Source organism: Hydra vulgaris, chromosome 11 (assembly GCF_038396675.1).
Source record: "Hydra vulgaris chromosome 11, alternate assembly HydraT2T_AEP".
NCBI classification, from domain to species: domain Eukaryota; kingdom Metazoa; phylum Cnidaria; class Hydrozoa; order Anthoathecata; family Hydridae; genus Hydra; species Hydra vulgaris.
In genome coordinates this window covers 10874399-10899647 of record NC_088930.1, presented here as the reverse complement: position 1 = coordinate 10899647, position 25249 = coordinate 10874399, and the positions used below count along the sequence as shown (strand labels likewise).

The following is a 25249-nucleotide window of genomic DNA, read 5'->3' as shown; positions in this document are numbered from 1 at the left end:
TAAGCAATAAAATAGCCATTATTACTTGTTTTTTTTTCTTTTTATTTCTTTCGTATTCTCATATTATTTCGTTTACTCTAGGGTTTTTATATCTATAAATCAGTTTCCTTTTTGCAATATAATCTGCTACCAACGTTTTGCAATATAATATAGCAAAAATATATGTTCGAAAACGTAATTTAAGTGAGACACATCTAGATTTAGTACATAGGAATTATCAACTTCTGAAACTATCAAGAGGTTTTTTGTTTGAGGCACTATTTTTTATCTGGTTAATAATATTTCTACACAATTTAAAGTAACACTAAAACAAAATTTGTTTTATTATTTTTATTATTTATTAATTATAGTACATAAAGTTTATGTCTGTAAAAAAAAAATTTTGAAAGACACAAGGCTGGGTACATCAACAAAATGGCCAGTTCCAAATACCGAATTACCGGGTCCAAACCGGGCAGAGGCACATTTCTAATTCTTATATGAAATATTATTCCCAAACATAACAGCACAATGAGTTAAACAATAAATCTTCTTCTGTTTGTGACTTATTTTAAGTCTGTGCATGATGTATTTAAACAATTGATTTGACGCCATGATACAATGTGCCATCTTAAAACTTAATAATCTTTACTATATTAAATATTAGTTTTTTTATTAGTTGGAAAGTATGGAATACTAGTAAAACAAAAAGAATATATTAACAAAGTAAATATATTAAGTCGCTAAAATTTTCATTTCTCTATTCTGTGCATTGTCCAATTTAAAACTTTTATTCTTAAAAATCTATTCTTGTATGACATGGATATTATCTACCACTTTTTGTTTACTGAATTTCTATATAGGTACATTAAAAAAAAAGTTGATGGGAGTTTGATAATTGTATTGTTATAAAAATACTTAACAAAACATTGATTTCCTTGCGTGGTTTTTTTGGAGTTACCCATTAAAATAAGTTAAACTTTATAATTATAATAATTTATTTAATATAAGTTAAAATTTATTAATTATTCTGCATTATTGTTTGATAATATTTATATTTTTGTTCCAATATATTTTGCAAGAAATTTCAACTCTTTTCAAAAAAAAAACATTACAAAAGTTATTGAACTTTAAAAAGAAAATCACTCTCAAAATATTGCATGCTATGGTATACACTCAAAGGCAATTCTGCTAGAGTGGCAGTTGTAACATTTGAGACTCTTTAAGCTATTAAAAATAAACTGAAAATAGAAATGACTTGAAACTTTGCAGAAATGTGAAATGATATCATATAATTTAGTATTTTTATAGTATAATTTAGTACTACATCACTACTAGAAGTTAATAAATTATCAATTTTTTGTTCTAATAAAAATCTGGCATACTTATTAAGTAAAAATCAACCATTATTGTCAAATATAAAAAATTTTCTACATTGTTACTTGAGATTTGTACATCTTTTACACACATTTTGTTTAGGAACAAGGGAGGTTGTATTGTTATGATTAAAACTTGAAGTTTCAATTGTTTTAGGAACATCATTTACAACGAGCAATATCTGCTCAACAGATATATGGAGAAGCTCAGCGTCTTATTATTCCTACTCCTGATGCTGTCCTGTATCAAGCAGATTATGAACAACTCAAACGTCCTAATGTACAAATGCCAAAGCAGTTTATTCATGTTCAAGGTGATTTTTCATTATACATTTAAGTAGTGTTCAACTATCCAATTAGCCATTATGCTCATTTCAGTAAAATTTTACTTTTTTTTTTATAAATTTCTTTTGAAAGCAATAGAAAAAAATATATATATTTTAATTATAAATTTGTTTATTATGCATTTTTTGTTTTTTTAAACTAAAAATATATTTCGAAAAAATTTGTTTTTTTACTTTTTTTTATTTTTATGAATATTTAGTTACTATAATTTTGAAATATATTAAAATATAATTAATTAAAAATAAAAAATTTATAAGTTGGTCCTTGCACTTCTTATCTTATGCTATTAGTAAAAAATGAAAAGGTCAAATAGGAGTACGGTATAAAAGTTTTTAGTAGTGGTCTGAGCCACCTTAAAGGAGAATGATTACTCAATCACAGATAGTGCATAGCACCCTAAACAATTAGCTATCCAGTCGTATCAGCCTTGCTTATCAATTTAAATTTGTAACAAAGTGTACTTTATGTGATTTTGACAATAAGCATTAACAAAAGCTATGCATAACATAGATTTGTTAGTACTCTGTTATTTTGCAGCTATTAAAAGCTCACAGAACTCTGAAAACCTTACTGTTAATGTTTTTTTATTCCAATAACAAGTATCTTGATATTGGAAAAAAAAACTTTTTTCAATTGCTTGTTTTTTAAAAATTATGCTGAGAAATAAATGCTTGCTTTTTTTTCTAAATAATATAATTCACTCACAACAACAACAAAAATATAATAGTGTAGGTAATTTTATTGTGTAATTTTTATTTTTAAAACTAAATGTATTATTATTTCTTAACAGCTTTCACATTAGAAGATGAATTACCTGAATATGACTGTGATGATGATGATTTACAATGGATTGAAGCTTATAATAAAGACAAACCTAATAATGAGAAGATTACTCCACTAGAATTTGAAAAAATGATTGATATTTTAGAAAATAGCTCTGGCTCTAGAATTGACGTAAGATTTCTTTGTGTGTGTGTGTGTGTGTGTGTGTGTGTGAGTGTATATATACATATACATTTGCTGACTTTTTTACTTATTTTATTTCGATCGCCTTTTTCATTAAAACAAAAAGTAATAGAAAAAAAGGTTGTTGTCCCATCCCAAACCCTTATTTGATGTTTAACACAATAAACCTTAGCATAATCAGATTCATTTTGGTCTTTTAAATTTTAATTCCATCTTTGACTTAAATTTTAATTGCTCTAAAATCAAAAAGCAAAATTTTTATTAATATATAACTAGTATTAGTTAAAACTAATTGAAGGCTAAATTTGGAGATGGAGAGCTTAAGACTAATTGGAGATAAAACCATCAAAATAATTGGACTTAACAATTTATTAAAAACAAATAAATTATCTAACCCTTTCTATAAGCTTTAGAAAACCAATATAACTTATATTAAGTTTTTTCGAAATCAGCTTGAGTTATTCATATGTTGCATATTTCTCACCATTTATATACCCTATTATATGCATCTATTAAAATGTTTTATTTTTTAGCTTTTTCTCCTCAGTGATGCAAAGGCTCTTCTTAAAAAAGATGTTGGACTTGTTACTCAGCTATTTGATTATTGGAAGCCAAAAAAAATTAAAGCTACTGTACCTTGCTTGACTCCTACTGTACGTACTGAAAAAAAGGATGGTAGTGCCTTGCATGATCCTTATGTTGCATTTAGAAGAAGAATAGAAAAAATGCAAACTCGAAAAGTTCGTTTTTGTATTTTTATATTATCTTTGATTTATACAAACTATTAATTTTTACAAACTATTGATTTATAAACTATTGGCATTTTATAGAAATAATAATTCATAAATATAATATACTAATTAATATATAGTTTGGTTATTTTATTGATACAATCACTAATAAATATTAGTATTCTGCTATTGATTGTATCATTTTGGAGTTGATTGATTGATCAGTTCAAACTTTTCTGGATACAGTTCATTATAGAATTTTATAATAGGAAATTATGTTATTTATATATATATTTTATAATTTAATTCTCTAGAATCGTAAAAATGACGAAGCATCATATGAAAAAATGCTGAGCTTACGACGTGAATTAAATAGAGCATGGTAATTTTCTACATTAAAGTTTTGCATATACATATAGTTTAAAATTAAGTAAACACTGATGTGTATATATAGAATTATATCTCTCAGAATTAAGAAAAGTAAGGTTAGCGAAAATTGCCGACCTAAAACTGTGTCAGGTCAGCACAAAATTTAGAAACAGGGTTCGACAAATCAACTAACTGCAAACATTTGGCATAAAATTGAGAGAAACAAAGCCAAATTGTCTTTCAAAATGAACATTTTACCATTTTAATAGGAGTTTAAATAAAACAGATTTTATTTTAATTGTTTTATTTTGAATTGATAAAAGCTTGTTTTGTTTTTGTTTTTCCGTCTTATTTTAAGTGTTTTATTAAGGATTGGATGAAACAGTTTGTTTTTGTTTTTTGCATTTATTTTGAATTTATTTTAAAATATTTATAGTTTTTATCTTAATTATTTAATTAAGAATTAAATTAAATTTTATTTTGGTTAATTTATTTGAAATTTAATGAAATTCTAAATGAAATAATTCAAAAAAAAAAAAATTCATTTTTAAAAAAATATGTTAATGTTTCATTTAATTAAATAAAATATTCATTTTAATTTAGTTTTTTTTTAAATTAATTTGTTTAGGCTTTTAAAAAAAATTTTGTTTTGCCCTTTTCATTTTTTTCATTTTTTTACATAATCATTTAAGAACTTAAATAAGTATAATTTTTTCCATAATAATTTTAACTAATTTATTTAGAATTTAAATAAAATGTTTGTCTTTCCATTTTTATTTTTATTATTTTGTTTAATATATTTAAAAAAAAAATGTTTTTGTGTTGTTGTTGTTTTTATTTTGTTTTTTTTATCTAGATTTTTAATAAAATGTTCGTTTTGCCAAGTTTTAACTTCAAAGCATTCTTTTCACTGTTTTTATTTTAATTTAATTAGCAAGTGAATATGAAATTTTAAAATCTAAAAATGGCCATCCAACCAACACTTTTTTTTGTGCACTGGCATTAAATTTTAAATAGAGAAAACCATTTTGTCTTTTCTATAAGATAATATCTATATGATGAGGTGCTTTTTTAAAATATTTACATACAGACATGTATAAAGTTTATTTATTTGCAACATCTTCAGTCTTAACTGTTTGTAATTTACCATAAGCATTATTAAATTGACATGCATAGTTTTAAAGCTTGGTTTTATTAGCTGCTTTAAATAAATGAAAAAATGCAAGTCAACACTTTATTTAAATTCAATACAAATATAAATGTATTATTTTAACTCTTAATAAAATAAAATGGCAAAATAAATGTTCTATATTCTACATTTTTGTATTAATTTTAATCTAAACTATTAAAATGGGTAAACAAATGTTTTATATAAAATAATAAAAAAAAAAATTGACATAACTAATGTTTCATTTAAATTCCTAATAAAATTAAAAAAAAGCTGCATTCATTTTTCAAATTATTAGGCAAATGAAGTTTGAAAGAAAAATCAGTAAATGCAGTGTTTGTTTTTCTGTCAACTTCATGCTAAACTTTTGCACATTAATAGATTGGTCAAACCTTTATTCTAACTTTTCTGGCAAGCTGATGTCAACCTAAAACAATTATTTGTCAATCTTATTTTTCTAATTCGGTGGGCTATTTAGATCTATATATAGATACAAAACACTTGTGACAGTAATTTTTGTAATCATCAAGCAGTTCTTATAATTGATATTTATTATGGCCTTGAGTTCTTCCAACCATGCAGTATTTATCTCTAAAAATCACCATCCTTTCATAGGTTTCTTCAGTTTAGGGATCAAGAAAAAGTTGCAGGAGGCCAAATCTAGTTAAATTTGTAGCTTAGCCATGGTTCTTGATTTGCTTTCGTTGGAAAAGTCATGTTTTTCCATTATTCTTGATGTTTATTTGTATTGCTCCTCTCGAATGGCATATAACTTTTGGGGAATACTCCTTCTTAACTGTACAACCCTGTGATAAGAACATCTAGTGCACTACATCACAGTAATAAAAAAAAATCAGTAAACAAAACCATGAAATTTAATTGAACTTGCCATGTTGTTCTTTTTCAGTTTCCTGGATACTTCTTTTTCTTGGTTCTCCTGGTTATTTCCGTTAGGACAATAAGGCTTCAGTTTTAAAATCACAATCATTTGCTCATGATTTGTTTTAAAAAGTTGCACAGTACAAGCCAATAAATATACAGCATCCTCAGCAATGTTTTTAATAGTGATTTGAAGTTATTTCAAAACAATTTTTTACTGCTTCAGCTTTGTTAATGCGCTGGGATGTTCAGAGCAAAAATCCATAATCTTGGAAGAATTTAAACCACTTCTAAATGTATAAATTTTTTTTCTCAGAGCAGGCACCACTGTCAACATTTCAAATATTTTTTTTGTTATTAATATTTATTAAAAATATTTTTGTATTAAAAAAAATATATATATATATATATATATATATATATATATATATATATATATATATATATATATATAATTCCATAATAGAGTTATTTGCATTTAGTCTGTCCAAACTTTTGTTTGATGTATACATAAGTATAAAATATACTCAAACATGATGTTTTAACTTTTTATTTTTAGTCTGTTGATGGAGATGGTAAAGCTGCGAGAGGAGAAAAAACGTGATTTGCTTAAAACAACAATGAAAATTCTTGAAACAAGGTTTTCGAATAAACTATTTGTAATATCAATTTGTGATGTTTTCATTTTGTGCATAAATGATGAAAACTAGCAAATATGATTTAGATATTCAAATAAAGACTTTCAAGGTGATTTACTGTTTCAATGTTATGATATTCTAAAGCGCCAAGAGCAACAGCAGCCTCATTTTAATAAACAAGGAATTGTGAGTATCACTTGTTTTTTTAAAACATTAAAAAAATACTGTCTGGTTGAAAATTTGTTACCCTTAAATTTTTTGTTAGAATACCAGAGTTACAAAACTCAAAGATTTAAGTGTCCTCAAATTTCTGTACATAAAAGTATTTTTTTAAAGTTTTTTATTCTACTCTATTTTTTTTTTAAATTTTCTATTTCTATTAATATTTTTATTTTCTATTTTATTTCTGTTCTAGTTTTCCCTTGTTGAAAAAATTTTTTTGTAACTTGGATAATTTCTTGTAAATTTTTTTGTAACTTGGATAATTTCTAAATATTACAAAATGCAATTTTATTGTCAAACAAAGTAACCAAATAACTAATTTGGTTTTTTTATATGGTTCAAAGATTAAAAATGATTTTAAATATAAGAAATATGATTGTCTAATAGTAAAAGTTAGATATTGAAAAAGCTGCACACTGGTCTCATATTGAGAGAGGTTATATATAAGTTTGTGAGATGTTGTTTCTCTATACTGTTGTGTGGGTCTTAAAAAATTTAAGATAAAATTTGAATAAAATTTTTGATTGACTGATTTCTTCTTAAAATGTTCTTTTGACTTATGTTTAATATATTTATTTATTTTCTGCAATTGTATGTATTTATATAAAAAAATTTAATTTTAATAAAGGACGAAAAGATCAAGAAAGATTTAACAGCAGACGAAGCCCGGTTAGTTTTTAACTATTTTTATATTTTATGTTATCAGAATTCAGACAAACTTATGTCAATGTTATTTTTATTTTGTTTTAGGAGACGCCATAAGTTATTTAAACAACGCTCGGCTATGCAACAACAGGTAATAAAATGTTTATTTCAACTTATTTTGATTTTTTTTTTTTTTTTTTTTCTTTATTTAGAAAATTTTAAAATGTTTGTTGATATTTAGTCAGCTGCATTTATGTCAACAGAAAATATTCAACAACCTGAAAACTCTTCTCAAACGGTTTTAATTATTTTTTGGCTTTTGTAAATAAATATTTAAATTTTATGGTTGATCAATTAATTTTTTTTTTAATAGTTATTTTTGTTTTGTATGTGCAAAAAAAGTTTACAATTAATGTAGGTCTCACAAACTCGTGACATTGATTTAATATCAAATGATTGTCCAGATGGAAAGTATACTTTTAAACGCGAAAAGGGTGTTAGTTACAATGCTGTAAGTTTTTGTTTTTTTTATGTTTGTTAATATTTGTTTTTGACATTTGCTAATAAAGTTGCTTTTACTTTTTTATTTCTTATGTTTCTTACATAGCCTCTATATGATTTTATGGGTAATTGGCCATGGACTCATCCTGTTGAAGGAGGATGTGGTGATTCAAGGTTTTGTTACAGTTCTACTTCAGTTAATAAATCCCATCACTTTATTGGTTTTGCAAGGCGTAGAGTAGGTAGAGGAGGGAGAATTTTGTTTGATCGTGCATATAGTCCTTACGATGATTACTTAAATAAATCAACTGTTGAAGTTAAAAATAATAACATAAAAATTGATTCAATTGAAGATAGAGTACCGCCATGGTAAGTTTATTTTAAAGTCTTATTTTGCTAAGAAGTAAACCTAATAATACAAGTGCATATTAATAATATGACCTGTATGTATTTTGCATATTAATTATGTATTGCATATTAAATATGATATACATTATTTGCCACACAAATATACATATTATATATATATATATATATATATATATATATATATATATATATATATATATAGTGGCGGATATCGCTGTTTGGGGGCCCAGGGCTAAAAAATAGAAAGGGGCCCTAGACCTACACGAATAAAGATTTTTAATTGATTATGCGATTAATTAATTTTCGGTTCATTATTTAAATAAATTGAAAGACAATATTAAAAATTAATTGTTTTTATTATTATTATTCCTATTCACTAACAATCACAAATATCGTAAATATTTAAGCATAATAAATTCATAACAAAAACAAGTTATTTAATTTTGAGATTTTTAATGACGTATTTTTCGAACCTTTATTAGGGCATATTCCTTTATAACCTCATCGTAGTTTAATGACTTTGTAATTTTATGTTCTATGGATAGAAGCATTAAATCAGCCAATCTGTCATCACTCGTTGTATTTCTTTGCTTATTTTTAATATAGCTCATTCTGGAAAATGATCTTTCTGCTTCACAATTGGTTATAGGTATTGTAAGGAAAATTTTCATTACTGTGTACAAATTCGGAAAAGTATCGATAAGGTGTTTGTCATAAATTATTTTAAAATTTCAGCACAATTAATTTGGCTTTGCTTGTTAACTACAATTATGTTAATATATTCTTTAAAATAAATGCATTCATTTTTCAGCGTGGCAAAATCTTCAATATCCTCTTTATAAAACTTACATGCATTCTGCATACTGGATTCATCTATTATTTTTGTTTTCTTGTTTCCAATATCAAATAAGAATTTTGAAATTTGTCCAAAACTATATTTAAGATTTCAATTTTAAATTTGTTTTTCCCTGTTAAGTTGCTCCCACACCCTGTTGTACCGTCTGAGTATCTTAGTATTCTTTTTCTTTTATCTTTATATTCCGAACTAAGGTAATTAGTCAAAGTTTTTGCTAATATCTCGTATTGGGTCAATTCGGTGTCGATATTGTTTCTTTTTTCTTTAATGAATCCTTCAAGTGATGAAAGAAGAGCGGAAGCGTCTAACAAATCTAGTCCGGCTGTCTGTAATTTTTTAATTACTTTATTAATTCTTTCCAGAATTTGTTCCCAAAAAATAACCAAAATTCCATTTTCCAATGAAGTCATTTTTGAAAATAATGTCTTCGCTTCTTCTCTTTGGTCCATTTTTTCTTGGTCATCGTTTGCAATTGATTTTAAAACCGTTAAAATTTCTTCATAATTATTTTTTAAAGCTTTAACAGCTTCATAATGGCTGCACCATCTGGCTTTGCCTAAATTTTTTAGGGTGTGTGTTTTCTCATTTAATTTTAAAGCGTCAGTAATTGCATTCCATTTTTTAGTAGAACTTGAAAAGAACACAAATAATTGCTGAATTGTACCGAAAAATATTACAACTTCATGCACAACTTTTGCGGCTTCTATCCCTATCAGATTTAAACTATGTGCTGCACACGGTGTATATACTGCCAACTGATTTTCTCTCTGCAGTAGTGCCCTTAAGCCGTTATATTGGCCTGACATGTTGGCGGCATTGTCGTATGATTGGCCGCGACAATTTTTGATGGACAAATTATTTGTATCTAATATTGTTTTGACTACATTTAGTAGAGATTTTCCAGTATGTGAAGTGATTGGGGTAATTGTTAAAAATCGCTCGAATACATCACCTTGATAGCAATATCTTAGTATAATAGCGAGTTGATCAACATGCACCACATCCGGGGTTGAATCAACAACAATCGAATAATATTTTGTCTAGTTGACTTCCTCTATAATTGTTTTTGTTACTTTTTTCGCCATTAATATAATAATTTCTTCATACACAGTTTTGGTTAGGTAAGAAACAGAGTGTTTTTTTCCTGAACATTTCTGTATGTGCTCTTTAAAAAACGGATCGAATTCAGCAATCAATTCCAAACAGCCCATAAAATTGCCATTATTTGGAACACTAAATGTTTCATTGTGACCACGAAATGCTAAACCTTGTTCACTCAAAAACTTAACAACAGCAACAACACGCTTCAAAATTTTATAAAATTTATCTGATTCCTGCTCCAATTCTTGCATTAATTGTTTATCGATTGTATTTTTCCTTTCTTTTCGCGTTGTCCAATTTATAACGGCGTTCTTGTGCGGCGTAGAATTTTCGTGGAGTATGACATATTCCTCTCCATGTTTCCAATCAGAGAACCCTTTGGAAAATGCTTGTACGTTTATAGAAAATAGTTTGCACATTAAACAATATATGTTTCCTGTGCTTTTCGAATAACATATCCAATTTCTTGACACTGGCTGTGCATTTTTAAGCCGTTTTTTAAATAGTTCTTCAGAAAAATATCGATTTTGTGTTTTTGAAATTCTGCACGAAGCTGCATAATCACGTTTAGGGAAACCCTTATTTTGAAAATATGTCCTATCTTTGGTTAAATAAAAATTAATGAAATCGCTATTTAATATATCGGGCCATGTGCCCAAATCACAAAAATTATCTTCGGAGGGCAGTTTAACGATGTATGGGGATGTTTGAATTTCTGATGATTCAAATATTGAAACATTTTGATCATTATTTTTATCTTTAATTTGAGCTGAAGATGTTTCGTCGATCTGGGATTGGATTGAAAAGAAGTTGGTTAATGTTTTACATTTTTTTTATTGCGTCTTGCTTCTGTTCTGCTAATTTTCTTTTTTGACACCCACTTTTATATTTACGACCCGTCATCGTTAAACCTATATAGAAATAAAATTTATATAAATTTTATTTAATATGTTATAATTTTAATACCGAGCGAATGAAAAATAATCAGTGGAATTTGCACAAAAATAAACTTAATCATTCAAAGCTGAGTCGCAGGTGCACTATTTTTACAAAAGCTAGCAAAGACACTTAACAATTTTTCAATACAAAAGCATTTGAACATCATTGTAGCGATAACAATGCCAATGCAATTTTTATTCTCTATTCTAAAAATTTAGTTTTCGTTCGCTTGAATTTTCACATACACTTACTTATGTTTGAAATAATTAATTATTTAACCACCTTTACATTTGATAAATGAATATTCACGATAATATGTTAAATTTCTCTTTTCATACAGGCCCCTAACTGGTCGGGGCCCCGGGCTTTAGCCCATATATAGATCTGCCACTGTGTGTATATATATATATATATGTGTGTGTGTGTGTGTATATGTATATATATATATATGTGTGTGTATATATATATATATATATATATATATATATATATATATATATATATATATATATATATATATATATATATATATATATATATATATATATAGATACAGTATTGGCCATTAATAACAACCCAGCATGTTTTTTTTTTTTTGATATCATTGGACTTTGATTGATATTAAATCAATGATTGTTTGACTCATTATAAATATAAAAAATGTATATTGATGAACATTCTTTTTTCTTTTTTTTTTCAAATAAATGGCATATATCTCATAATCTAAAATAATTGTTATGGCCAAACTTAACAATCCACTGTATTATTTCAAACCTCCTTCAAAATTTTGGTTAAAAATTTTGTTTGTGCTTATTTGCTAACTATTTATAATTATTTGAGAATTTTTATTTAAATTGTTATAAATATTTGAAAAATTTGCTTGAAATTGAATAGAAAAATGATTATCTAATTAATAGCAATATTTCAGCTATAAAACAATCAAATTGACTGGGAAAATGATTGGAAGTACAAAAATCAACTGATATTAAAGATACAATACAATTCAAAATCTTTTATGTCCTGCAAAGCTCAGCATTTCAAATAAAAGAAATAAATGTTTACTTATTCGCATAGTGAAAAAAAAAAGATAGTTATCATCTACTGATCTTGAAAAGGACAAAAAGCTTCTGGTGTTGTTGCTAGTGCTCAAACAATTAGGATAATACTACAAAAACACAATTAAATGTGGCGAGCGGCCTGAGAAAAACTATTACTATGTTTATTATGTTGACATAGTTATAGTAAAGCTACTTTATGTCTATTGATAAAACATCAGAAAATAAGAAAAAACTGGCGTTTAACTCATAAAGTTTGGTCTATGAGCATGTTGCACAAAGATTTTTTCAGAGATGAAATAAATGTTGAAGTTGATTTAAGAAAAAACCAAGTAATGCTGAGAAGAAAGCCACATAACAAAATGGACTTAAGTTGTTCTACGAATAGAATAAAACATGGTAGTGTTAGTATAGGCATCTGGGTCTGCATGAACTATGAATGTGTCAGTCATTTCAAAATATTTGATGGAAGGCTTGATTCTCTTAGATATTTAGACATTGGATAATTATTTGATGCCTTTTATTGACATTCTCCCAAAAGATTCTTGCCTTTTCATAATCTTCAAATCTGAGCCTTTTCACAAGATAGTGCTACATGCTGCTAAGATTTGCAAGCAATTGTTTGGAGAAAACAACATTAAAACCATGCCTGTCAGTAGTCCAGATCAATTACATAGAGAATTTGTGGTCTGGGTTAAACCACAAGTAAAATTGAAATAAAATGATTTGAACCAGCTGAAAGAATTAGTAACAAAATTACTGAATAGTGATTCAAAAGAGATTACTCGGAATTTAGTGAACTTCGTGCTGAGTCATACCAATGAATGCTTAAAAGCAAAAAGATTGTCAACAAAATATTAATTCTTTTTTTTTTTTTTTTGTATTTTTTTATTAAGGTTTTTTAATTTTATTTTTGTGGTTAGTTTATTTTGACCACTTTTTTTTTTTTTTTTGTATTTTTTTTGACAAATAATATGAACAAAACATCTTCGCTTTTAAAAAGGCTGCAAGCAACCACTAATTAGAGTTTCTGGAAGAAAAAAGATAAAGATTGTAGAGCAAGATAACAATTGACAGACGACTTAAAGGATTGCAAATTATATGAATCAGGAAAGCAAGATAAAGGAAGTGAATTCCAAAGAACTGATGTTCAGGAAAAAACTAGACGAATAAGAGTTTTTGGAGCACTTAGGAACAGTCACAGAAAAAGGATGAGACTTAATTGAATGACAAGTAACATGAGAATGAATTTTAGTAGATGGCACAAGAGACGCTAGCTCTTTAGAGCAGTACCCATTAAAGTATTTGTAGAAAAGAGAAAGAGAAGCAACATTGCAACGATGTGATAATGGTTGGAGGTTGGCTGCAAAAGCAGGTCCAACTATGTTTACAATGCGTTTTTGCACCTTGTCTAAAAGAGAAAGGGCATCATTAGAAGATCCGCCCCAGATATGGCAACAGTATTCCATAAAAAGCCAGATTTGAGATTTAGAGAGATGGAGAATAGAATCCAGAGTAAGAAAGTGTTGAGCTTGATAAATAGATGCAACCTTAGCAGATGCTAATTTTGCAACAGATTGGATATATGGTTTCCAAGAAAGATCGGAAGTAAGAGTTAATCCAAGAAGATGAAGAGTAGATGACTCATCAAGTACATTACCATTAATAAATATAGGAAGATCTAAATTATTACGATAACGATTGACTTTTATCTGAATTAAAGTTCACCAGCCACTGTGAGCCCCATGCTGTAGCAGAAGTTAGATCCTTTTCAAGCTCACATGCCCCTCCAAGCAAAAGTTGTGGGCTTTAATGCCTGCAGAGTCACTGACACTAGAGCCAAGCCATTAAGTGTGATGAGCATTAAAGTCACCGACAACAATAATCTTAGCTGATGGATAAAGAGAGAGGGCTCGGTCAATTTGATCAGAAATAACATCATAAAGAGTGTAGTCTTGAGATGAAGGAGAACCATATAGAACAAAGAGAAAGGTGAGAGAGTGAAGTGGTGCTAAACAAAAGCATGTGAAAGAATAGTCTGTGGATTCAAACCTAGTTTCCCGACAAATGGGTGAATTTTTGCAAATATAAATGCTAAATGTAATTCATACTAAAATAGCATGATGGATTGTTATTTATGGCCAATACTTTATATAAGAGGTAAAAACTAAAAAATATGAATGGGTACAACCCATAAAGAGTTAAGAGTCATACCATAAAGGGGAAAAGCTGAAAAATAATGTTATAAGAATTTTGTCAAAAATTCTTTGTCCAAAATGCCAAATTATCTTATAGCAAGTTCTTTTAAAATACTTATATAAATTTTAGATATGACAATATTCTGGCCAGTTTGCAAGGTTATCTGCATTGTGTATACTCTTTTCTTGTTAAGACATGTGACACTGTTTTTGCTTAGTGTGATTAAGCTGAATTGGGTCAGATAGCATTTACCATCTAATACTTCTTGATGAATTAAATGAGTTTTTAATGCGTTTGTTTAATGTATTGTTAAATAGATTTCTTGATATAGTTGGCTAGGCGCAAAATTGGGCTGCAAAATGCCATTTTCAGAAAATCTATAGCAATAATAAATGTTTTGTTTGACTTATTTTATCAGTAGATTTAGAATAAAGTATTTTCCATTTTAACTGAAATGATTTAATATAAAATAAGATTGATAATTAATGATGAGCTTCTGTTTTATAAATTTTTCAACTGCTTTTTACTGGTTTAAATATTTTAGAATCATCTTTTTTTTTTTTTTTCGTTTAATTTTTGTCTACAAAAGTGCAGTTGAGTTCTTGAGTTGTCTTTCATTGAGAAGTTTTAATCTTTATGATCAAATATGATTTTTATCCTTTTTATCTGTATTTTTTTTTTAACGTTCTTTGATTCACTCTCAGTATGTTTAAAAATCATATAGATAATATTTATAGTACCATCTACATAATTGTTTTAAAGTGGTTTTAAGTGAACTTTTTATAAACAAGTCTATTGTTTTATCTTTTTATCAACATGTCTATTGTTTTCTTATTTTGAATTTTTTTTCAATTTTAAAGTCCATTTCTCTATAAAAAAAAAAAATTTAAATCATTCAAATACTAGAGTAACAAACGTTTTAAAACATTAATTTGCTATATATTTTCATATTAAGATTTACAGGCGTAATGTCTCTTGAAATCCAGTTTCAGTATTGTCATTTAAGTTTTGATTTAGTTCATTTTATTTGAAAAATTAATGAAAGTTATATTACAGATGTTTATAAAGATAAATTATTTCTTAATATTGAATCCTTAAAAAACAAAGTAATACGTTATTTTATTATTATTTATTCATTGTTATGTTTCTTTTTGCAACATTGTATTAATAAATATCAACTATGGTAGGGCAAAAAAATCTATTGCAAACAAAATAATGGTTAAAGGATTTTTATTAAAATATTTAAAGAACTTTTCAAATTTTTAAAGAACTATAGTTTTCAAATTTTTAAAGAACTATAGTTATAATATTTTTTCAAATTTTTAAAGAACTATAGTTTTAAAGAACTATAGTTTTCATACATTTTTTGTTAATTACTGTTTAATTTCTACCTATTATCTTTCTAATTAATTATCATATTTATCTTTTAGGCCACATTTCAAGGCTCCACTGGATTTATCTAATAGTGACAGTGATAATCTCATAGCTAAACCAGAACCAATTAGTAGTAAATGTTTAAATAAATGGATTCATAAAAGTACATTAGTAAAAACTAAATCAATGACACCATGTGTCAAATTAGATAAAAGTACCAGTTATCAGCCATCTAGGTTACGACTGCATCCATACTCTACAAAGATTAAAACGATGCATTCTTTATCTGTTAACAATCGTTTATTTTTGGAATCTATTGCTTCAAATTTAGTGAAAAATTCCGATTCTAAACATATATTTCTTAAGAGAGTTAAAAATGAGAACACAGCATATCTTCCTGCTAATTCATCATCTGGACAAATCCCAGCAACAAATGTGCTGTCTCCATTAAAATCACCTTCGGTTGCGCCTGCTTCGTCAGTATATCAACTAAATTTTCCTTTATCTTTGGTAACTTCTATTCCCAAAACCGTAGTAATTAATAATTGTACTGTTAGTCAAAAATCCTCTAGTAAGTTAAGTGAAAAGTCTGATAACTCAAATAGAACTTCACAACTTATTGTTGTAACGTCTCAACCTGTTGTATCTCGAAATTTAAACAATACTATACAGCAAACCCCTGTTGCGCATAAAAACTTACCACCTCAAGCCAAAGTTAAAATAAACTCTTTTCATGTTCAACCAGTTAGTTCTGTACGAGCTAATAAACTTAGTATTTCAAATGGCCTTTCGATTAGTCATTCTACTGTTGTGACCAATGGAGTGTCAGATGTTTCACAGCTTGCAAGGTCAGTGTTATTTATAATTATTATTTATATAATAATTCAACCGTTATTTCTTATAGTATTGCTTGTTTAGATCTCGAAAATCTTTACCTGGTTTTAATACTCTACGGCGTACCTCTACGGATATAAGTACAACTTCTCCTGTTACTGTCGGTAAATAAACGGAACATTTTTTTGTTCACTGTTAGAAGTATAATGACGATTCATGTTAATTTTTTTCTTGTTCAAAATTTTCTCTCGTGTAATACGATTTATCTCTTACAATATATGCGTATAATTTAATACGTAAAAACAAATCGAGTTGTTTTCTGGCTTATTTGTGGTATTTGAAGAGCTATAGTCTCTATTTAGCTCAAACCAAATATATACTTTCAAACGAACTAATATAGATCTATGTATATATATTATATAGATATATTGTATATAGTTTTCATTTTTAAAAGTTTTTGTAAGTTATTTATTTTCTTTTATAAACACATTAAAAATAAAAGTTACCTAAGTTGAGTAAGATACTTCGGATTTGAAAGCTTTACGAATTAATTGAAAATGTACCGGGTATGACTTTTTCATAATTGGTTAGTTGCGGAAATGCCGGATGTGCCGCTGTACACTATAGGGTAAAGTGACCATTTTAATACTTTATGGGTTGAAATTTATTGATTTTGCCATATTTAGTAATTTTGCCATTTTTTTAGAAATTGTTACCGAAATAATCAGGAGAAATCGTATAAATGATATTTTAAACTCTTAATGACAATTAAGAGCTTTTTTTTTTGCTAATAGCGATATTCGTTATTAATTAATACTTTTTAATTTAAAAATATCCAGTATTATTCTACAATCACTTTTTCGAATTCGAAATGCTTACAGTTTTAGCCGTTTTAACATCGTTAATAAAAATTTGTGAAGCCGTGGCGCAGAGACCGTCCATAAACTGCGCAACGCTAAATTTAACTAATAGACAAAACAAAAAAGAACAAAAGTTTTCCTAAGCAGAAACTTTAATTAAAATAAAAATAGCCTTTTATTTACGGTCAAAATTGCCGCGAAAAGAAGAAATAACTCCTGCTTTTATTTTTTAAATAAGTTTAGTGTTGCGTTATTTATGTACGATCTCTTAGAGTTCTGACTCGCTTCGGCGTGGAACCTTGGACTAAGAGGTCTGAGGTTCCACGCTGGCTCTAGCCCATTAAGGAGATCGTCTAATAAAAAAAAACATTTTCTTGCCAAGTTTATTTTATTTTTCAACAGAAAGAAATTTTATTCATATTGCAAAAAAAAAATTTACATTTTTTAATACTGAATCAACAAAAAATGTTCTTAAAACGAAGAATTCTAGCTATATGATGTTCACATACTAACTTATATACAGATAAACAAACTCTGAAAATTTCATTTAAAAATGAGTAATAGAAGCTGAGATATGTGTGTTTAAAGTATAAAAAATACAAACAGAAAAAACTAATAAAGTAGAAAAAATATTTTCAAAATGATCTTATAGAGTAACTAATCTCTTTCTTCACGGTATTTTTATTTATCAATAAATCATTCTAAGTCTAAAAGTTTTAGCTTCCTTAAGGAAGAATTTATTTTCTTATTTGGTTAAAATATTAGGCCAAAAACAACCAAATATCATTGTTGCTAAGGGAAAAACTTAATACATGTTATTGGAAAAAGTAAACTTTAGAAAAATTTAGTTTAAAAATATGTGTACAAGTATGTATTTTCTAAAAGAGCACAAATTTTTTTTTTCAACTACACTAACAACAAAATTTCACTTTTTTCGAAGGAAGAGCATTTAAAAAGGAGGCAAGAACATCCTTTTTAAATGCTCTTCCGTGGTGCTCTTTGATAAGACCGTAAGGACTTGTAGAAATTGATAGCCACAACAATAACAACAACAAAAGTTTGAGAATCCATTTATTTTTTAAAAGTTTTGTTTATTGATATTTCAAATTGAGAATTATGGTATAAAAAATGAAAACAAATTTGATTCAAATAAATTCTCATTTAAGTAAAGTGAATTCTGCGAGAAGACCTGATATGGAATAACAGAAGAATATAGGAAAATCTACGAAACAATTGATAACCGGAAATAATTTAGCTGCTGCAAATGGTTGATACCTGGATTGTTTTAAAATCCACAGAGGCTTGGTTAACTGACAGTAATAGAAATTTAATATCATTAAATCTTGAAAATAAGTACTGAAGTAAGTTTTTACGGCGCCAAATACATTTTGGTAACTGTAACTAACTAGAACAATGTGCTGGTACCTCAAAAATTATTTATTGAGGTGCTTAAAGAAAACCTTACAGTCTTGTATTGTCCATCTAATCCTGCTAAGGTTCTATTTTTAACCAACTATCGTGTTATTATTATAAAAATCTTAAAAAGATTTTTGTGATAAATTGGTTGAAGAAATTTAGTACTTTAACTATAATACTTTTTTTTCCAATATTTTGAGTTATTCAAAAATATTTTAATCGTTGTTGCATTTTGCAATAAACTTGCTCATAATTAAGAATAAAACAAATATATATTTTAAAATTAGTAAACTAGTTATATAAATATGTTAATACTAAACTTATGTAGAACAATGTAGGCCCTACAATCAAGCATCAAATGTTTAAATCTTTTCTCCACGAGAAACTTCAATTATTATCATACAGAAGAGTAAACCTGCTTAATAAAAAATTGAACATTGCTCATGCCGCTCCTGAAATTTGACGGCACTTTGACTGCCTTTATTTAATTCCAAAACCACTTCATCGGGTGTTGATCAATTATTCAAAAATATTAACATAAGTCATTTGAATTAAGCAAACTGCTTAAAGAATAGTTGTTTTATACTTTGCGCGTCACTCTGTATTTTTTTAATTCATTATAAATTGATTAGTTTGTGATTTCAATCTTCAGGTTATGGCCTAATTTATGAATTTTTGCAGGGCTGTCTTTGCAATATATGTATTTTAGGATGGCCCCTTAATAATTTGTCTTGCCGGTAAAATATATTTAGCCTTTCAGCGACTGAGTCGGTGTAGCAGCACTCCTTTTATGTTCTATCTATTTGTCAGTCTTTATTAGGACGTCCTATTGACGTCTACATTAGGACGTTATCAGGACTTCCATATTTAGACGTCCTAGTGACGTCCCTAAAACCTTCTTCAGACGTCCTAATTACCTAAGAAATAAGTTGTCTCAAAGACGTTTACAGGACATCTTCAAAAAAATATAAGTAGATAAATATTTATATAAACTTAGCGCATAAAATATTATGCTTTAACTCGGTTAATTAAAAATGGCTGCTGGTTTAGGTTGACTATTTTTATATTATTAATTTTGGTTGGTTATTTAACGTTTAAAGATATTTATCGATATTTTCCAATTTTCTTTATTCTATACTCTTTTTATATTATATACTAATTTTTAAATAAAAGAAAATTGAGTTTAGTTATTAAGTGTAAATAAGTTGCCAGTAAAGTGAGTGTATCTTGATAAAAGATACAAAGTGAAATGTTGCAACATGACGTTTCACTTTGTATTTTATAGAATATTATTGTATATAATACAACATGACGTTTCACTTTGTATTTTGTACAATATATCATTTTTTCTATAAAATACTTCGTATTTTATAGAAAAAAATATATTGTGTGTCTGTGTTATGATAATATATATATATATATATATATATATATATATATATATATATATATATATATATATATATATATATATATATATATATATATATATATATATATCAAAAGTTAATGTAACATATATATATATATATATATATGTTACATGTTAATCAATACAGATTCAAAACAAAATCTCAACAGAACATGCAATAATCCAAATTATTCGCAATATTTCTGAATCTTTTGAAAATTCTGGAGTTCGTAAAAATTTGTTTGCGCGGATATTCGCCGATATACTGTGATTCACATAATTATGCGAATATTATGCGCATAACTTTTTTTGCGATTTCAATTCATTAAAAACCGTTAAATTGTTTTGACTAGACAGACAAAAATAATAATTTCTTTATTCTATTGTCATGAAATTTTTAATTAATGTGCTTTTCGGAACAAAAAAATCATCATTAATAATAGTGGAATTAAAAGTTAATAACTTTTAATTAAAAGTTAATAACTTTTAATTCCACTATTAAATCTCTTTAACTAAAGCACTTTTATAAATAATAACTTTAATTTAATTATTATAAAAGTGCTTTAATTAAAGAGAAAAGTAAATAATATAATGAAAAATTGAAAGATTTAAGAAACTCGTGAAAGATATTGAATATCCTTCTTACATCATTGGAAGACTTGAAAATGATGATGCTCCATTATCTTAGGTGTTCTAACATTTTGGTAAAATGAACAAAAAGTTTGCAAATGAGTTAATTATTCAGGAAATGGTTATGAAGTGCTTTAGATTTCTTATCACCTCAAATATGGGAATTGCCTATATGCTGACACCGAAGTATACTACAAAAGGATTCTATTTTGGTGAGGATAATACTTATATAATGATTATATCAATCTTATCCTCACTAAAATAGAATTGAGGCTAATTCTAAAATTGAACTGATTCTATTATAGTTCTATAATAAGTTCAATTTCAGAATTAGCCTCAAAACAAATCCAACAATTGCTAAGAAAGCTGAAAGTGAAATGTTTAAATTTATTGGAGAAATGACAAGACTGACAGAAAAAAGAAAAGAGACAACTTTCAAAATTAGCGCAAAGAATCATTGGAACATTGTCCGTCGTGAGAAATATCTAGCAGTCTTTGGAGTTGCGAAATCTATTGTAAAAATTGACAAACGAACGCGTAAAAAATTAGTTTTTATATATATACCAAAAGTGGTTTAATGGATACAAGGAAAAAGTCACTAAATTTCAGAGGAAGGAGCAGTTCTCAGCAATTTTGAGTGTGAAAAAGTTATAAATGTAATACAAAAACAAATTAAATTGTTAAGTTTTGTGATATAGACATTTTTTTTAAAATCATGAAAATAATTTGAAATATTTACTAATAAAATTGATTACAGAAAATCAAACGAAAAATTATTTTTTTTTAATTTAAAGTCACATGCGTTTGATTTAAAAAACATTTTCTTCTATATTTGATTAGTTCATTCATTAATCTGTTAAATATGTGTGTCAAATGCATATTATGCGCGTAATTATGCGCATAACTTTTGAATGGTATGCGCATATATTCGCCGATATGCGCATAAGTTCCGAACCGTAGAAAATTCTCAATTCACGTCGGGAGTTTTCATAGATTTATCAAAAGCTTTTGATACAAATGATCATTAAATTCTCCTAAGATAACTTGAATATTATATAATTAAAGGTAATGTTTTACTGTTACTTAAAAGCTATTTAAGCAACCGTAAACAGTTTGTTTATAGTAATTTAACTGACCCATCCAATCTATTAAATGTAACCTGTGGTGTTCTCCAGGGTCCTATACTTGGGCCCCTTCTTTTTCTCATTTACATCAATGATTTGCATAAAGCTTCAAACTTGATCGCTGTCATGCTTGCAGATGACATTAACCTCTTTTTATCTGATAACAACATTATTTCAAAATAAGAATATCGAATTAACAAAAATTTCTGAATGGTTTAAAACAAACAAGTTTTCACTTAATATTAAAAAAACTAATTGTATACTTTTTCATCCAGCTTCTAATAAAAACTTCAGCCTTGCGATTTACCATTACTTTTTATTGACAAAATTCTATTAAAACTCTATTAATTAGAATATCACATAGAACTCTTGTGTAATAAAGTTCCTAAAAGTATAGGAATATTGTATAAAGCTAGAAGTGCTTTAAATAAACGTAGTTTAGCTCAATTTTATTAATTTATTGTGCGGCCGTGGCGCAGTGGTTAGAGCGCTTGCTTTATAAGCAGGAAATCCAGGTTCGAAACGAGCTCTGGACAAATTTTCGCGTCACGGTAAGGAAGGAGGCGTGAACTTTCTGGTTAAATGCACTTCCGCGGTGCTCTGCGACAAGACCGTTAGAACTTCTTGGGGCACCTAAAAAAAAAAAAAAAAAAAATTTAAAGTATGCATATATTGCTTGGTGTAGTGCTAATAAATCCAAACTTAAGCCTCTTATCGTCAACAAAAGCATGCTGCTCATCTTATTAATTTTAAAGATAGATTTACTCATGCCAAGCCTCTCTTATTTGAAATGAAAATTCTTAATATATATCAGCTAAATGTATATTCTTTGTTTTATGTACAAATGTAAAACTAACTACAACCCAGTTTCTTTCCTTCGTTTTTATATATTAAAAGATAAAAATAAATACAACTTAAGAAATTATAATTTAACTAATCAACCATTCTTTCAAACTAATTTTGGATAATCAAGTATTTCATTTCGCGGAGCTTCTCTTTGAAATAAAATAGTTTTAAAATGATTTTTCTTTGGAATGGAGCTATCTCTCATTCAAAAAAAAGCTTAAGGAAATTATTTTATCTGTTGATGTAATATTTTTGTATTTTTAAACATTGAATAGGTTACTTCTTTAATTTTTTTATGCAGTGATGCAACTAAATATGTATATAAATACACTTAAATTTTTATTGTACAATTGACCATGTATGTATGCGTTTGATTTTTATGAGATTTTTAAATTTACGAGCGGTTCTCGATAAAGACTTTTTATTTATTAAACCAAATACTTGTATATTTTTTGTTTGTTTATATTTTCTAGTTGTAAAAGGATTATTTTTCATCTTAACGATATAATTTATTTGTATAACGACTTTTATACTTTGTATAAATTTTAAGTTACAAGTTCTTCATCAGCGGTTCTCTGTGACAAGACCTGATAGTCTTCTTTGAGTATCCGCGTTCTTTATTTATTTATTTTTTTATTTTTTTATTTTTACAATATCTTCACTTGTAATTTTTCTTCTGTATATTTGAATATGTATCTTAAACATCGTAATAAAGAACAAAAAAAGATAGAAATAAATTATTTCATTATGTGTATATATATATATATATATATATATATATATATATATATATATATATATATATATATATATATATATATATATATATATATATATATATATATATATATATATATATATATATATATATATATATATATATATATATATATATATATATATATGTTTATATATATATAATAAAAATTTCAACTTCCTTTTATATATATTATAAAAGGAAGTTGAAAATTCTAAAAAACCTTGTTAAATATTTAAAAAAAATTGATTTGATAAGTAAAATTGTAGTTATAACATAAGAGCATGTTATTTTATTCTATATAAAATATTAGTATTATTTTATTCTTTCTAAAATATTAGTATTATTAAACATATATTAAATGAATGTTAATCTGATTCAGATTATAAAGATTTGTAAATATTACTATGAATCTAAACTAAAACGTTGCACCACGTAAATTTCTAAATTTCAGTCAATTTAAAATGTAAACTATACTACTTTTAAGGGAGAAAGTAAAAACCTAATCATTTTAATCAAAAGTTGAAATATTTATTTATGCCCTAGAAAAAAAATTATTAAAAACATTTATGTTAGTCTTGCCTTCAAAACGCCTAAAATAAGCAGTTTATATATATATATATATATATATATATATATATATATATATATATATATATATATATATATATATATATATATATATATATATATACGCATGTATATTAAAAGCAAATAATATATTTTATTTTAAAAATATTTTTAGGGGGAGGGTCCCGTCACCTTATTGATGGCGAAAGGGGGCAAATTTTTTGTAACGCCTCTGAACTGTATGAATTTTTTTAGCTTTTTCAGTGAGAGGTTTAAAAATGATTTAAATTTATGGTCTGTATTTTGTATGAATTGTTTTTTTCACACTGCATTAACTTTTTATTTAAAGTATACTTTAAAAACAATTTTTTTTATAAGAAGTCAACTAAATAAAGTGTTAAAAGTGTTTTGAAATCATTTTCGTAATTTTAGTGATTAAAGTTTTATATGAAAATGTTTCAAAAAACGAATTATAATAAAAAACGCAGAAGCACATTTTCTCAGTTACGAAAACAGTGCTTTTACGCTAGTTACATTAATAAAAACAGGTTTTAAGGAATTTACCGAATTTATTGTTGATCTCGAAGTTGCGGCCTGAAATTCATAGCTCATTTCAAGTTATCTGATATTATAATTCTTAATTTGATTTGTTCATTAGTTAAGAGAAAACATTTGTTTTTCTTTAAAGATGGTCCTAGAACAAGGCATCAAAATTTATTTCTCTATTTTACTTGCATAAATTATAATTAACTAATCCATTTAATATTCACGAGAAAACACTTAATTTCTCAACTTTGCACAAATTTATAGTTTTATTATTTGCCCAAAGGTTTACAAATATTAATTTGTAAACCTTCGCTTTATTTGTAACTGACAAGTGTCATTTTGTTTGATGTATTGTTTCTGCTGTTAAGTATTTGTCGGGGAATTTAACAATTTTATTGGCTAGGCATTTATACTTTTATTGTTTTTTCCCATTTAGTTAGCCTTTATATTTTGCCCCACCAAATATTTAAGAAAAGTAATAATTAAAATTATTTTGGAATAATTGCATGAAGGGTTGCATGTTGAGTTGCATGAAGAATTGCA

General features: G+C 26.5%; 1 protein-coding gene across 1 annotated transcript; it reads left to right on the top strand.

The window, feature by feature from the left end:
- The first annotated feature begins 1260 nt into the window (after positions 1-1260).
- LOC100201966 (enhancer of polycomb homolog 1) lies at positions 1261-16853 on the top strand. The gene is made up of 14 exons (XM_065809332.1): positions 1261-1278; positions 1513-1669; positions 2491-2654; positions 3200-3406; positions 3712-3779; positions 6373-6453; positions 6538-6637; positions 7302-7342; positions 7424-7469; positions 7560-7616; positions 7737-7829; positions 7926-8188; positions 15769-16560; positions 16631-16853. Exons 1-14 carry the CDS (start codon positions 1261-1263, stop codon positions 16716-16718), a joined length of 2175 nt encoding a protein of 724 aa, XP_065665404.1. The 3' UTR covers positions 16719-16853.
- The last annotated feature ends 8396 nt before the right edge of the window (positions 16854-25249 follow it).